General features: G+C 45.5%; 1 protein-coding gene across 1 annotated transcript in view; it reads left to right on the top strand.

Moving 5' to 3' along the window:
* Positions 1–12,998, top strand: part of pik3c2b (phosphatidylinositol-4-phosphate 3-kinase catalytic subunit type 2 beta) — a 133,567-nt gene that overhangs the window by 109,216 nt on the left and 11,353 nt on the right. Inside the window, exons 26-29 of the mRNA XM_033042853.1 lie at positions 56–165; positions 887–1,088; positions 3,899–4,023; positions 5,888–5,999. Of these exons, the coding sequence (XP_032898744.1) occupies positions 56–165; positions 887–1,088; positions 3,899–4,023; positions 5,888–5,999 (549 nt within the window). The remainder of the gene's footprint in view (positions 1–55; positions 166–886; positions 1,089–3,898; positions 4,024–5,887; positions 6,000–12,998) is intronic.

Here is a 12,998-nt window from a genome sequence, read left to right on the forward strand (position 1 = left end):
TTTTGATTAAATCACAAAATGTGGTGATAGCTGGACCTTTCTTCCCTCCTCGCAGATGCTTTCCTCTGGAATTCCGGAGTTGTCCGATATCCAGGACCTGAAATATGTCTATGATACTCTACGCCCGCAGGAGTCTGAAGCTGATGCCACTACCTACTTCACACGGTGAGATTCCTGGGCTAAAACTCCACAAGTTAAAATAAATTCTGGTTCTCATTTGTTGGCCGCCAGCAAGACTTCCATTTATTGCATTTGAGAAGTAACCCATATATCACCCTGACATTGTGTTGGAAGGAAGTGCAGATGCTGGTTTACACTGACGGTAGACACAAAATGCTGGAGTAACTCAGCGGGTCAGGCAGCGTCTCTGGAGAGAAGGAACAGGTTTACGAACGGGTGGGTGATCGCTGGTCGGCGCGGACTCGGTGGGCCGAAGGGCCTATTTCCACACTGTATCTCTAAACTAAACTAAACTAAACTAGATGAATAAAGGACCAGGTAGTTAAAAACAATGCTGGGTACACAAAAATGCTGGAGAAACTCAGCGGGTGCAGCAGCATCTATGGAGCGAAGGAAATAGGCAACGTTTGGGGCCGAAACCCTGAAGGAAATAGGCAACGTTTCGGGCCGAAACCCGGAAGGGTTTCGGCCCGAAACGTTGCCTATTTCCTTCGCTCCATAGATGCTGCTGCACCCGCTGAGTTTCTCCAGCATTTTTGTGTACCTTCGATTTTCCAGCATCTGCAGTTCCTTCTTAAAAACAATGCTGGTTGGGTTATAGGTAAAGGTGCAGTCGGGGAAGTCTTTGTGAAACATAAATAGTGCACATACCAATTGGCCTGTTGTCGTGTTGTGACTATATCATTGCGTTCTGCCCAACCTTCAGGCTAATTGAGTCGAGTCTGGGCAGTGTGGCAACCAAGCTCAACTTCTTCCTGCACAACCTGGCTCAGATGAAGTTCGCAGGGACTGACGACCACCCGACCCTCTCCTACGCTCCCAAAACCTTCACCGTGAAGACAGACGGCAAAATCAAGGAGGTGTTCGTGTGTCAACATCAAAAGATATTTAACCCCACGAAAGGATATGTAAGTGAATTTCCCAGTCCGTAAGTTATAGGAGCAGAGTTAGGCCATTCGGCCCATCACGTCTATTCCGCCATTCAATCATGGCTGATCTATCTTTCCCTCTCAACCCCATTCTCCTGCTTTCTCCCCATAACTCCCCGTCACACACCCGTTAGGGGTTAAACGTACCCACGTGAGTTCTCTTAAACCCACACTCTTGTATGCAGTGGGGGAAGCCAGAACCAGAGGACATGGCTTTAAGGTGAGAGGGGAAAGATTAAATAGGAACCAGAGAGGCAACCTTTTTCACAGAGATGGTGGTGGGTGAAAGGAACGAGGTGCCAGAGGAGGTAGTTTGAGGAAGGTGGTATAACAGCATTTAAACAACTTCATTTGGACAGTTACACGGTTAGGAAAGATTTAGAGCAGGGGTTTCCAACCTTTTTCGTCCCGTTTACCCCTGGCAACTTTAACACCACATAATAATGTTATTTCACTTATTTATGAACAAGTAATGATGAACAGATACCAGAACCAAACACAGTCAGTCAATGAGAAAAAAGATGTACAAATCTAGAATCAACAAATTTGCCCCCCTGAGTAGGCGAAATTTACCCCCAGGTGGTGAAGCCTTGGTTTAGAGGGATATGGGGCAAATGCAGGAAAATGGGACTAGCTGAGATGGTCAACATGGATGAATTGGGCCGAAGGGCCTGTTGCCGTGTTGCATGATTCGATACACTCGTTTATTCATACCGACAACCACAGGATTGGCTTTGAATTGTGGATCTCATCCTTTTAATTTTTAAACTGTTCTCAGCTACAAATTCAATGAGCATTAACCTCAGGGAGCCAAACTACTGCCTACCAGATTAATCTTGACTGCTAATTTAGCCTGAGGTGATTGGTATAGATCATTTAGCCCCTTGAGTGCCTTCCGATATTTGATCTTGGCTATGTAATTCCATATACTTCAAAACCTTAGTCTTACAATGGTTAATCAGCCTCAGCCTCAACCACCTCAGGGAGCCACTTAAAATGTTACTCTTATGCCAGGGGTATAAGTTTAAAAGAAAACGAGGGGGCAAACTAGGGTAGAGTTGCTGCCTCACCGCGCCGAAGACCCGGGTTTGATCCTGACTACGGGCGCTGTCTGTGCGAAGTTTGTCCATTCTCCCCGTGACCGCGTGGGTTTTCTCCGGGTGCTCCGGTTTCCTCCCACACTCCAAAGACATGCAGGTTTGTAGGCTGATTGGCTTCTGTAAATTGTCCCTAGTGTTTGTAGGACGGTGCTAGTGTACGGGGTGATCGCTGGTCGGCGCGGACCCGGTGGGCCGAAGGGCCTGTTCCCACGCTGTATCTATAAAGTCTATCAGTGAAAATACTTCAATTTTATGGTGCTAGTGATCTCTTGAATTCTCAGCCACAGAAGGTAGTGGAGGCCAATTCACTGGATGTTTTCAAAAGAGAGTTAGATTTAAGGGTCTGTCCCACTTGGCAATTTTTTCGGCGACTGTCGACATCATTGACTGACGTATCAGGACACCGAAAAATTTGAGGCGTGACACGCCATGATGACGTGTCGCAACATTTTTGTTGTCGCCGCTGGATTTTGAAATGTTCAAAATCTTTTGGCGATACTGATATGATGCCGGGACAGGCCCTTTAGCTCTTGGTGCTAACGGAATCAAGGGATATAGGGAAAAAGCAGGAATGTGGTACTGATTTTAGATGATCAGCCATGATACACTCGTTTATTTATACCCACATGCACAGAATTGGCTTTGAATTGTGAAACTCATCCTTTCAATTTTCAAAACTGTTCTCAACTACAAATATAATGAAGGGGTCAAACTGCCGCCTACTAGATTAATTTTGACTGCTAATTTAACCTGAGGTCCTGAGGTACTTTCTCCCGTGACTGACTCGAAGGGCCAAATGGCGTGCTATTGCACCTATTTTCTATGTTTCTAAGGTAGATAAAAATACTGGAGAAACTCAGCGGGTGAGGCAGCATCTATGGACCATTTTACCATTTACCATTTATTTGTCATTTGAACCTCACATGAGGTTCAAACGAAATTTGGTTTCTGCAGTCATACAAGAAAAGAACCAAGACACACACCAACACAATCCACACAAACATCCATCACAGTGAACCTCCACCTCACTGTGATGGAAGGCAAAGTCTTGTCTCTCCCCTGCTCTCCATTCTTCTCCCGATGTCAAAGTCAAAGCCCCCGGCGGGCGCTAGAAAGTCTGCGGCCATTTAAAGCCGCGCCGGGCGATGTAAGGCCCCGCTCCAAGTCACTCTCAACCCTGCAATTCGGGCGGGAGAAGTCGCCGTTGCCGGTGCCCCGCAAAGCGGTCTCCCACCGGGGACCCGCGAGCTCCCGGTGTCACCATCCACCGGAGTCGGGTCGCAGCCGCGCGCCACCGCAGCTCTCCACGCTCCGAACTCTCCACGCTCCGAAGCCGGCCAGCTCCACGATGGTAGGCCCGCAGCTCCGCAGGCTCGGTGACCTGAGCCCCCAGGTCGTTCCGGTTGGAGGCCGCTCCACGGTGCTGGGCCCCAACGGCAACGGAGACCCGACAGGGAAAAGGTCGGGTCCCCGTGCAGGGAAGAGATTTAAAAGTTTCCCCCCACCCACCACACATACACATTTAAAAGCCCACCACTAACTATACCCTCAACAGGACAAAAAAAAGACAGACTGACTGCAGAAGCCGCCGTGACGTCGGTCGCGCCGCCCACCAAAGGGCGAAGGAATAGGTGACATTTTGGGTCGAGACCCTTCTTCAGACTCTGTTTCTATGTTTTTTCTCTAAAGGCTTACGTTGTGAAAGTGGAGCGAGATGGTGCACACGACACTTCATTCATACTGAGATCCTTTGAAGAATTTTACGAGCTTCACAATAAACTCCGCCTCATTTTCCCATCGACTAATCTGCCAAGGTAAGAAATGAGCGCAGATCTTAGGAGTGCTCTGGTAAATATATGTTCAGATATTTATGATCTGAATGTCTGAAAAGATATCCTCCAGTCTGTTGGTAGACAAAAATGCTGGAGAAACTCAGCGGGTGAGGCAGCATCTATGGAGCGAAGGAATAGGCAACGTTTCGGGTCGAGACCCTTCTGAAATTTTCGACCCGAAACGTCGACTATTCCTTCGCTCCATAGATGCTGCCTCACCCGCTGAGTTTCTCCAGCATTTTTGTCTACCTTCGATTTTCCAGCATCTGCAGTTCCTTCTTAAACATTCTCTAGTCTGTTGTTCTGTCATAATCTATTCCCCGACTAATGGAAAGGTTAGACATTGGGTGTTTAAATGAATTCTACACTAAATATTAATTTGGGGGGGAAAGAAAATCATTGTGTACAAACTGAAGTAACAAAACAAGTGCTCATGTATTTCTTTTAAAAAGGACACCAAGTGCTGGAGGAGCTCAGCGGGTCAGGTAGCATCTCTGAAGAACATGGATATAGGCAATGTTTCGGGTCTGGACCCTTCCTCAGACTGAAGAAGGATCACGACTTGAAACGTCCTGAAACGTCACCTATTCCCTGTTCTCCAGAAATGCTTCCCACCTGCTGGGTTACTCCAGCACTCTGTATCTTTTTTTTTTGTAAACCAGCATCTGCAGTTGCTTGTGTGGGAAGAATTTGCAGATGCTAGTTTACACCGAAAATAGACACAAAATGCTGGAGTAACTCAGCGAGTCAGCTAGAAAAAGATAGGTGACGTTTCAGGTCGAGACCACTCATCAGACTAGGTGATGTTTCGGGTCAGGCTTCATAGTCTAGTGAAGGGTCTTGACCCGAAACGTCACCTATTCCTTTTCTTCAGAGATGCTGCCAAACCCGCTGTGTTACTCCAGCATTTTGTGTCTGTCTTGTTTTATAAATGTGCTGAGCGTTTCTGATTGTGTCATCCTTCCGGGCAATGAGGTCCTAACCCCTATCAACATCTGCAGGAAAGACATTTTCCTTATCCTCCTGCTAATCCTTCCACTTCCCTGGAAGAAGTGGCAACAATTAACATTAGCATCTCTGGAGAGAAGGAACGGGTGATGTTTCTTGACCCGAAACGTCACCTGTTCCTTTTCTCCAGCGCTGCTGCCTGACCCGCTGAGTTACTCCAGCATTTTTTTTTATCTCTCTGCAGTTCCTTATTTCTTCTACTATGTTTTTATAGTGCTCTTGCTGTTAAAGTGTTTTAAGGTGAATTTATGTTTGGATTGCAAAGAATAATTATGGTGGTACTCACTCGGTGTCAGGAAAAGAACAGAACAGTTCCTGCTTCTTTTGGTATTATTTTTGAAATGTTGTTCCCTGAATGTATTACCCATAAAGGATAAATGCCTTTTTACAGTTAGTTTACAGTTACAGTTTAGTTTATTGCCACGTGTACCGAGGTACAGTGAAAGGCTTTTGTTACGTGCTAACCAGTCAGCGGAAAGACAATACATGATTACAATCGAGCCATTTCACAGTGTATAGATATATGATAAGGGAATAATGTTTAGCGCAAGGTAAAGTCGGCAAAATCAGATCAAGGATCGTCCAAGGGTCACCAATGAGGTTATATAATAGTTCAGGACTGCTCTCTGGTTGTGATGGGATGATTCAGTTCCCTGATAACAGCTGGGAAGAAACTGTCCCTGAATCTGGAGGTGTGCGTTTTCACACTTCTGTACATTTTGCCAGAGGGGAGAAGAGGGAGTGACCGGGGGTGGGACTGGTCCTTGATTCTGCTGCTGGCTTTGCTCTTCCTGTTGCTCCGTGATAGTTACATTACCGGTGTTGTTTCTGCCCACAGTTTCCCGAGCAGGTTTGTGCTTGGCCGAGGTGCGGTGACAGCAGACAGGCGCAAGGAGGAATTGGACGGTTACATCTGGCACCTGATCCACTCTCCCCCCGAAGTAGCTGAGGTGAGATTCTCCCTCCCCAGCGGCAACCAGCGGCAACCAGAGGTCAACACGGTGGCGCAGCGGTAGAGTTGCTGCCTCACAGCGCCAGACACCCAGGGTTTAGTTTAGTTTAGAGATACAGCACGGAAACAGGTCCTTCGGGCCCAGTGGTTCCGCGCCGACCAGCGATCCCCACACATTACCTCTATCCCTCGCCCACTAGAGACAATTTGTACATTTACCGAGCCAATTAACCTACAAACCTGTACGTCTCTGGAGTGTGGGAGGAAACAGAAGATCTCGGAGACAAACCCATGCACGTCACGGGGAGAACGTGCAAACTCCGTACAGACAGCCCCCGTAGTGCGGGATCGAACCCAGGTCTCCGGCGCTGTATTCGCTATAAGGCAGCAACTCTATTGCTGCGCCACCGTGACCGTTCAATCCCGAATACGGGTGCTGCCTGTACGGAATTTGTACGTTCTCCCCGTGACCTGCGTGGGTTTTCTCTAGTTCCCTCCCACACGCCAAAGACGTACAGGTTTGTAGGTTAATTGGCGTGGTATAATTTTAAAAATATTGTCCGTAGTGTGTGTAGATTAGTGGGGTTTTTTGTGTTTTTTTATTTTATTTTATTAGAAGTAAGTACAATCATATGGCACCAAAGTGCCTAATATATATTTTCATAATACATTTTATGTACAGCTTCTTTTTTTTTTTTATATTAAAGAAAGATTAGAATAAGAAAAAGAGCTTAGATAGTAAAGGATAGAAAGACGTGAGATATATAGTGTGTGAAGAAAAAGAAAAAAGACGGATGAGTGAAGAAAGTTGAGGAAAAGAAATTAGAAAAAAGAGAATAAAACAAAAATTAGTAAGGAGATCATTGTTTATAATCTTGACCAACCCTCGTCCGGTCCTGAAACAGTTCTTTTTTACAATTGTGTTGCACCATATGATTCTAAAAAGACGACAAATGGAGACCAACTCGTTATGAATTGGTCTGATTTATCCATTAGGAGGAATCGCATTTCCTCAAGATGTGCGGTGTCCAACATACTTGCAATCCAGTGTAGATTAGTGTTAATGAGCGGGGATCGCTGGTCAGCGTGGACTCGGTTGGACGAAAGGCCTGTTTCCATGCTGTATCACTAAACTAAACTAAACTACCTGGATCTGTAGCTATTTACCAATAGTTCTCCTGTGACGTTCAAAGCCACAGACACAGGCAGGATTAGGAAAGAAGAGAACTTTATAAAATTACATGGTAGACAAAAATGCTGGAGAAACTCAGCGGGTGAGGCAGCATCTATGGAGCAAAGGAAATAGGCGATGTTTTGGGCCGAAACCCTTCTTGTCTTCCTTCGATTTTCCAGCATCTGCAGTTCCTTCTTAAACAAACTTATAAAATTACATAATTTCTTAGATTTTACAAGGATGTTGCCAGGACTCGAGGGCCTGAGCTACAGGGAGAGGTTGAGCAGGTTGGTACTCTATTCTCTGGAGTGCAGGAGGATGAGGTGATTTGATAGAGGTGTACAAAATCATGAGAGGTATAGATGGGTAGATGCAGGAATAGATTGAGTAGAGGAATCGAGGACCAGAGGACATCGGTTTAAGCTGAAGGTGGATAGATTTTATAGGAATTTGAGGGATAACTTTTTCACACAAAGGTAGGTGGGTGTATGGAACGAGCTGCCGGAGGAGGTAGTTGAGGCTGGGACAATCGCAACGTTTAAGCAACAATTAGACAGATACATGGATAAGACAGGTTTGGCGTGATTTGGCCAAACGCAGGCAAGTTGTACTGCATGTTGGTTGGTGCGGGCAAGTTGGGCCGTAGGGCCTGCTTCTACCATGACTCCACATCATGTCAAATGTAACTTTGTAGAAAGTCATTGACTTCAGCAGGTTGTCAGAGTTTATATGATTATCTAATAATCACCAAGAGAGCTTGACCCCATCGGCACCGCTGTGTTTGACCGAGAAGCGGCAACAAGTAACAATAGGCATCATTGAAAAGTGTTGACCTAAAGTAATTAAATGGTCTATGCTCCATGTCTCCCATTCCCTGTCTTTTTTTTTTCTGGAACCAGGAGTGGTTGCTGTATCGGAACACAGAACCAAAAGGGAGACACCTATCCACGTTCCCCAGAGATGCTGAGTTACTCTCGCACTCTCTGTCCTTTTGTGTATGAACCAGCATCTGGAACTCCACTGTTTGTACGCCTCGTTGTCACCTTCCCCTCAGCGAACAGTCAACCATTCTACATTTACTTGATCAGCATCTGCTTTGACCTTACACCTTAAGGGCCTGTCCCATTTGGTGATTTTTTTCGGCGACTGCCGGCGGCATATCAGGGCAGCCAAAAGATTTTGAACATTTCGAAATCCAGTGGGGGCAAAAAAAATGTTGCGACACTTGGAAAAAGACCGCGCGTCATTACGTCATCACGCCCCTTCATACGTCATCGCCCCGCATCATACGTAATGTTGTTACGTAATTGTACATAATTATGTTACGCCCACCAAAATCAAATACATCAAAGGCCAATAACATAATACAGAACCAGGTTCAAATGCAGAAATTAAGGGGTTGGACAGGCTAGATGCAGGAAGATTGTTCCCGATGTTGGGGAAGTCCAGGACAAGGGGTCACAGCTTAAGGATAAGGGGGAAATATTTTAAAACCGAGATGAGAAAAACTTTTTTCACACAGAGAGTGGTGAATCTCTGGAACTCTCTGCCACAGAGGGTAGTTGAGGCCAGTTCATTGGCTATATTTAAGAGGGAGTTAGATGTGGCCCTTGTGGCTAAGGGGATCAGAGGGTATGGAGAGAAGGCAGGTACGGGATACTGAGTTGGATGATCAGCCATGATCATATTGAATGGCGGTGCAGGATCGAAGGGCCGAATGGCCTACTCCTGCACCTAATTTCTATGTTTCTATGTAATCACGCCGGGTCACTGCCGCATCACGACGCAAATATTTCGGCGACCTGATACGCCAGTCACTGATGCCGGCAGTCGCCGAACAAAATCGCCAAGTGGGACAGGCCCTTTACACCTTACAAGCTCTGTGTGCCCTTCCATATCTCTAAAGACAGACACAAAATGCTGTAGTAACTCAGCGGGACAGGCAGCATCTCTGGAGAAAAGGAATAGGTGTATTTTAAGTCGGAGCCCTTCATCAGACCGTCTTTATCTTCGATATAAACCAGCATCTGCACAGCTTTCCTACAAATTTTGTCTGCAGTTCCTCAGAATTATCTCCTGACAGTAATTATTTCATCTTTACGAGGCATACGAGCAGTAAAATTGCAGATTTAATCTTTCAGCTGCTGTCAGAGTATGTTTGATTATCCAGTAAATACCGAGAGAGCTGAATGTCATAGTTATTGCTGTGTTTGTCATCAACGTCCTGGGCAAAGATCCAATGACACTTTATTTACTGGCTTATTTTCTATGTCATTGAGACCTTTGTGTGTCAATGCGTTTGACACCAGGACAATGTCAGGTCATAAGTGATGGGAGCAGAATTGGGCCATTCAGCCCATCAAGTCTACTCTGCCATTCAATCATGGCTGATCTATCTCTCCCTCCTAACCCCATTCCCCTGCCTTCTCCCCATAACCCCTGATACCCGTACTAATCAAGAATTTATCTATCTCTCTGTTTAAGAAGGAACTGCAGAGGCTGGAAAATGGAAGGTAGACAAAAATGCTGGAGAAACTCAGCGGGTGCAGCAGCATCTATGGAGCGAAGGAAATAGGCAACGTTTCGGGACGAAACGTTGCCTATTTCCTTCGCTCCATAGATGCTGCTGCACCCGCTGAGTTTCTCCAGCATTTTTGTGTACCATCTATCTATCTTTGCCTCATAAATATCTATTTACAGCATCCACAGCCTTCTGAGGCAAAGAATTCCACAGATTCACCACCCTCTGACGAAATAAATTCCTCCTCAACTCCTTCCTAAAGGAACGTCCTTTAATTCTGAGGCTGTGACCTCTCGTCCTAGACTCTCCCACTAGTCCAAACATCCACTCCACATCCACTCTATCCAGGCCTTTCACTATTCGGTAAGTTTCAATGAGATCTCCCTCATCCTTCTAAACTCCAGCGAGTACAGGCCCAGTACCGTCAAACGCTAATCATAGGTTAACCCACTCATTCCTGGGATCATTCTCGTAAACCTCCTCTGGACCCTCTCCAGTGCCAACACATCCTTCCTCAGATATGGTGCCCAAAATTGCTCACAGTACTCCTTTGCATGAATGCACATTCCACTCTGGAGTGAGGAATACCAATTTAAAAAATATTATTTAAATGTTTTTATTGATGCCAAGTACAATATTAGCTTTATTAATCTTATGATAAAAACAGAAACAAGCAACCTTCTTGAGGAGCTGTGGTATTTTAGAGATACAGCGTGGAAACAGGCCCTTCGGCCCACCGATTCCGCGCCGACCAGCGATCACCCCGTACACTACGCACGAGAAACAATTTATAATTTTTACCGAAGCAATTTAACCTACAAATCTCTACGTTTTTTGGAGTGTGGGAGGAAACCCACGCGGTTACAGGCAGGGTAACCAAACTCTGTAGAGACAGCACCCGTAGTCAGGATCGAACCGGGGTCTCTGGCGCTGCAAGGCAGCAACTCTACCGCTGCGCCACCTTGCCGCTCTGAAACGAAGGTGTGCTTCATCTGCACAACTACTCTATAGCTCCACCATGTGGATGCAGAGTTGAATACTCAGTCTGTGTGCGGCTGTTCACTGAATGCAAAATCCTACCAGTGTGCCATCTAGAGGCTAAATAGAAGTGTTTAAGAAGGAACTGCAGATGCTGGAAAATCGAAGGAAGACAAAAATGCTGGAGAAACACAGCGGGTGCAGCAGCATCTATGGAGCGAAGGAAATAGGCAACGTTTCGGGCCCGAAACCCAGGGTTTCGGCCCGAAACGTTGCCTATTTCCTTCGCTCCATAGATGCTGCTGCACCCGCTGAGTTTCTCCAGCATTTTTGTCTACCTACACTAAATAGAAGTGTTTTGTTACTTCGTCTAATGCGCTAAAAATTGTACGCAAATGCATATCTCAATGTCACAGAACATTTAAAAAAATATTACGTCTTGAAACTCTTGCCAGTCTCAACAGTTGAGTTATCATTGATGCATATCTCTGTTTATTTAATAAACACTCGGTGCTAGTTAGTGAGGGAGCACAATTTCAGCAGAATATTAATTTTGCGTTAATGGTTTCACCCGTATTTGCCCTCTAAGTCAATGCCGCATAAGGCCATTAGTGATAGAAACATAGAAACATAGAAAATAGGTGCAGGAGTAGGCCATTCTGCCCTTCGAGCCTGCACCGCCATTCAATATGATCATGGCTGATCATCCAACTCAGTATCCTGTACCTGCTTTCTCTCCATACCCCCTGATCCCTTTAGCCACAAGGACCACATCTAACTCCCTCTTAAATATAGCCAATGAACTGTGGCCTCAACTACATTCTGTGGCAGAGAATTGTGATAGGAGTAGAATGCGGCCATTCGGCCCGTCAAGTCTACTCCGCCATTCAATCATGGCTGATCCATCTCTCCCTCCTAACCCCATTCTCCTGCCTTCTCCCCATAACCCCTGACACCCGTACTAATCAAGAACCTATCTATCTCTGCCTTATACACATCCACTGTATATCCATACTATGTAAACAAGACCACTGCCATTAATCTACTTCATATAAGCCATTTATTGGTTAACTCTAATACATCATAAGATGTTAGGACACTTAAAAACATTTTCACGTAGCAATGTCCATAAGACAGAGACGTAGAATTAGGCCATTTAGTCCATTGACCCTTATTCAATCATGGCTGATCTATCTTTCCCTCTCAACCCCATTCTCCTGCTTTCTCCCTGAAGCCTTTGATGCTCTTCCTAATCAAGAACCCACCAATCTCCGCTTTAAAAATACCCAATGTCTTGGCCTCCACAGCCGTCTGTGGCAATGAATTCCACAGATTCACCACTCACTGTCGAAAGAAATTCCTCCTCGTCTCCAATCTAAAGGGACGTCCTTTTATTCTGAGGCTGTGCCCGCTGGTTCTAGGCTCGCCCTTTACTGGAAACAGCCTCTCCACGTCCTCTATCTACAGTGTGCCTTTCATTATCCAGTAGGTTTCAGTGAAAGCCTTCAAACGCTTCTTACGGTAACCCAATTATTCCCGGTTTATTCTCGTAAACCCCCTCTGGATCCTCTCCTAAACCAGCACATCCTTCCTCAGATATTGAGTTGGACAATCTTGAAAGGAGGGAGATAGAATCCATACAGCACTGGCTTTGAATTAACCTGGGCAGTATCAAGGGTTAATCATCGCACTTTACAGTATGTAGACACAAAACGCTGGAGAATTTCAGCCGGTCAGACAACCCAAACTGTCACCTATTTTCTCCAGAGATGCTGTCTGTCCCGCTGAGTTACTCCAGCTTTTTGTGTCTATCTTCGGTTTAAACCAGCATCTGCAGTTCCTTCCTACACATCACAGCAGACATGGCTTGTGTAAAATCCAGCATCTAAATGTAACACAAACTGTGACAGCCCTTTATAGCCACTAAATGTTACAGTGATTCATGAAACCCAAGTGGGAATAGCTAAATAAACAGTCTAAGGCTAATTATGGCTCTGCTATAAATATATTCATATTACAGTGCAATATGATCACATCAGAACTGGTTTAATTATTCCCGTTTACCAGGAAGATGATTTCGGGAATGGTTTAAATAAGATGATTGATAGATTCTTGATTAGTACGGATGTCAGAGATTATGGGGAGAAGGCAGGCGAATGGGGTTGAGAGGGAGAGATAGATCAACCTTGATTGAATGGCGGAGTAGACTTGATGGGCCGAATGGCCTAATTCTGCTCCTTTCTGCTCTGGACCTTTTTAAAAGAAAATCTATGTATATAATCGAATCAGACAGGGTGGATTAGGACATTAGAAACATAAAAACT

Source organism: Amblyraja radiata, chromosome 24 (genome assembly GCF_010909765.2).
Source record: "Amblyraja radiata isolate CabotCenter1 chromosome 24, sAmbRad1.1.pri, whole genome shotgun sequence".
Taxonomy (NCBI): domain Eukaryota; kingdom Metazoa; phylum Chordata; class Chondrichthyes; order Rajiformes; family Rajidae; genus Amblyraja; species Amblyraja radiata.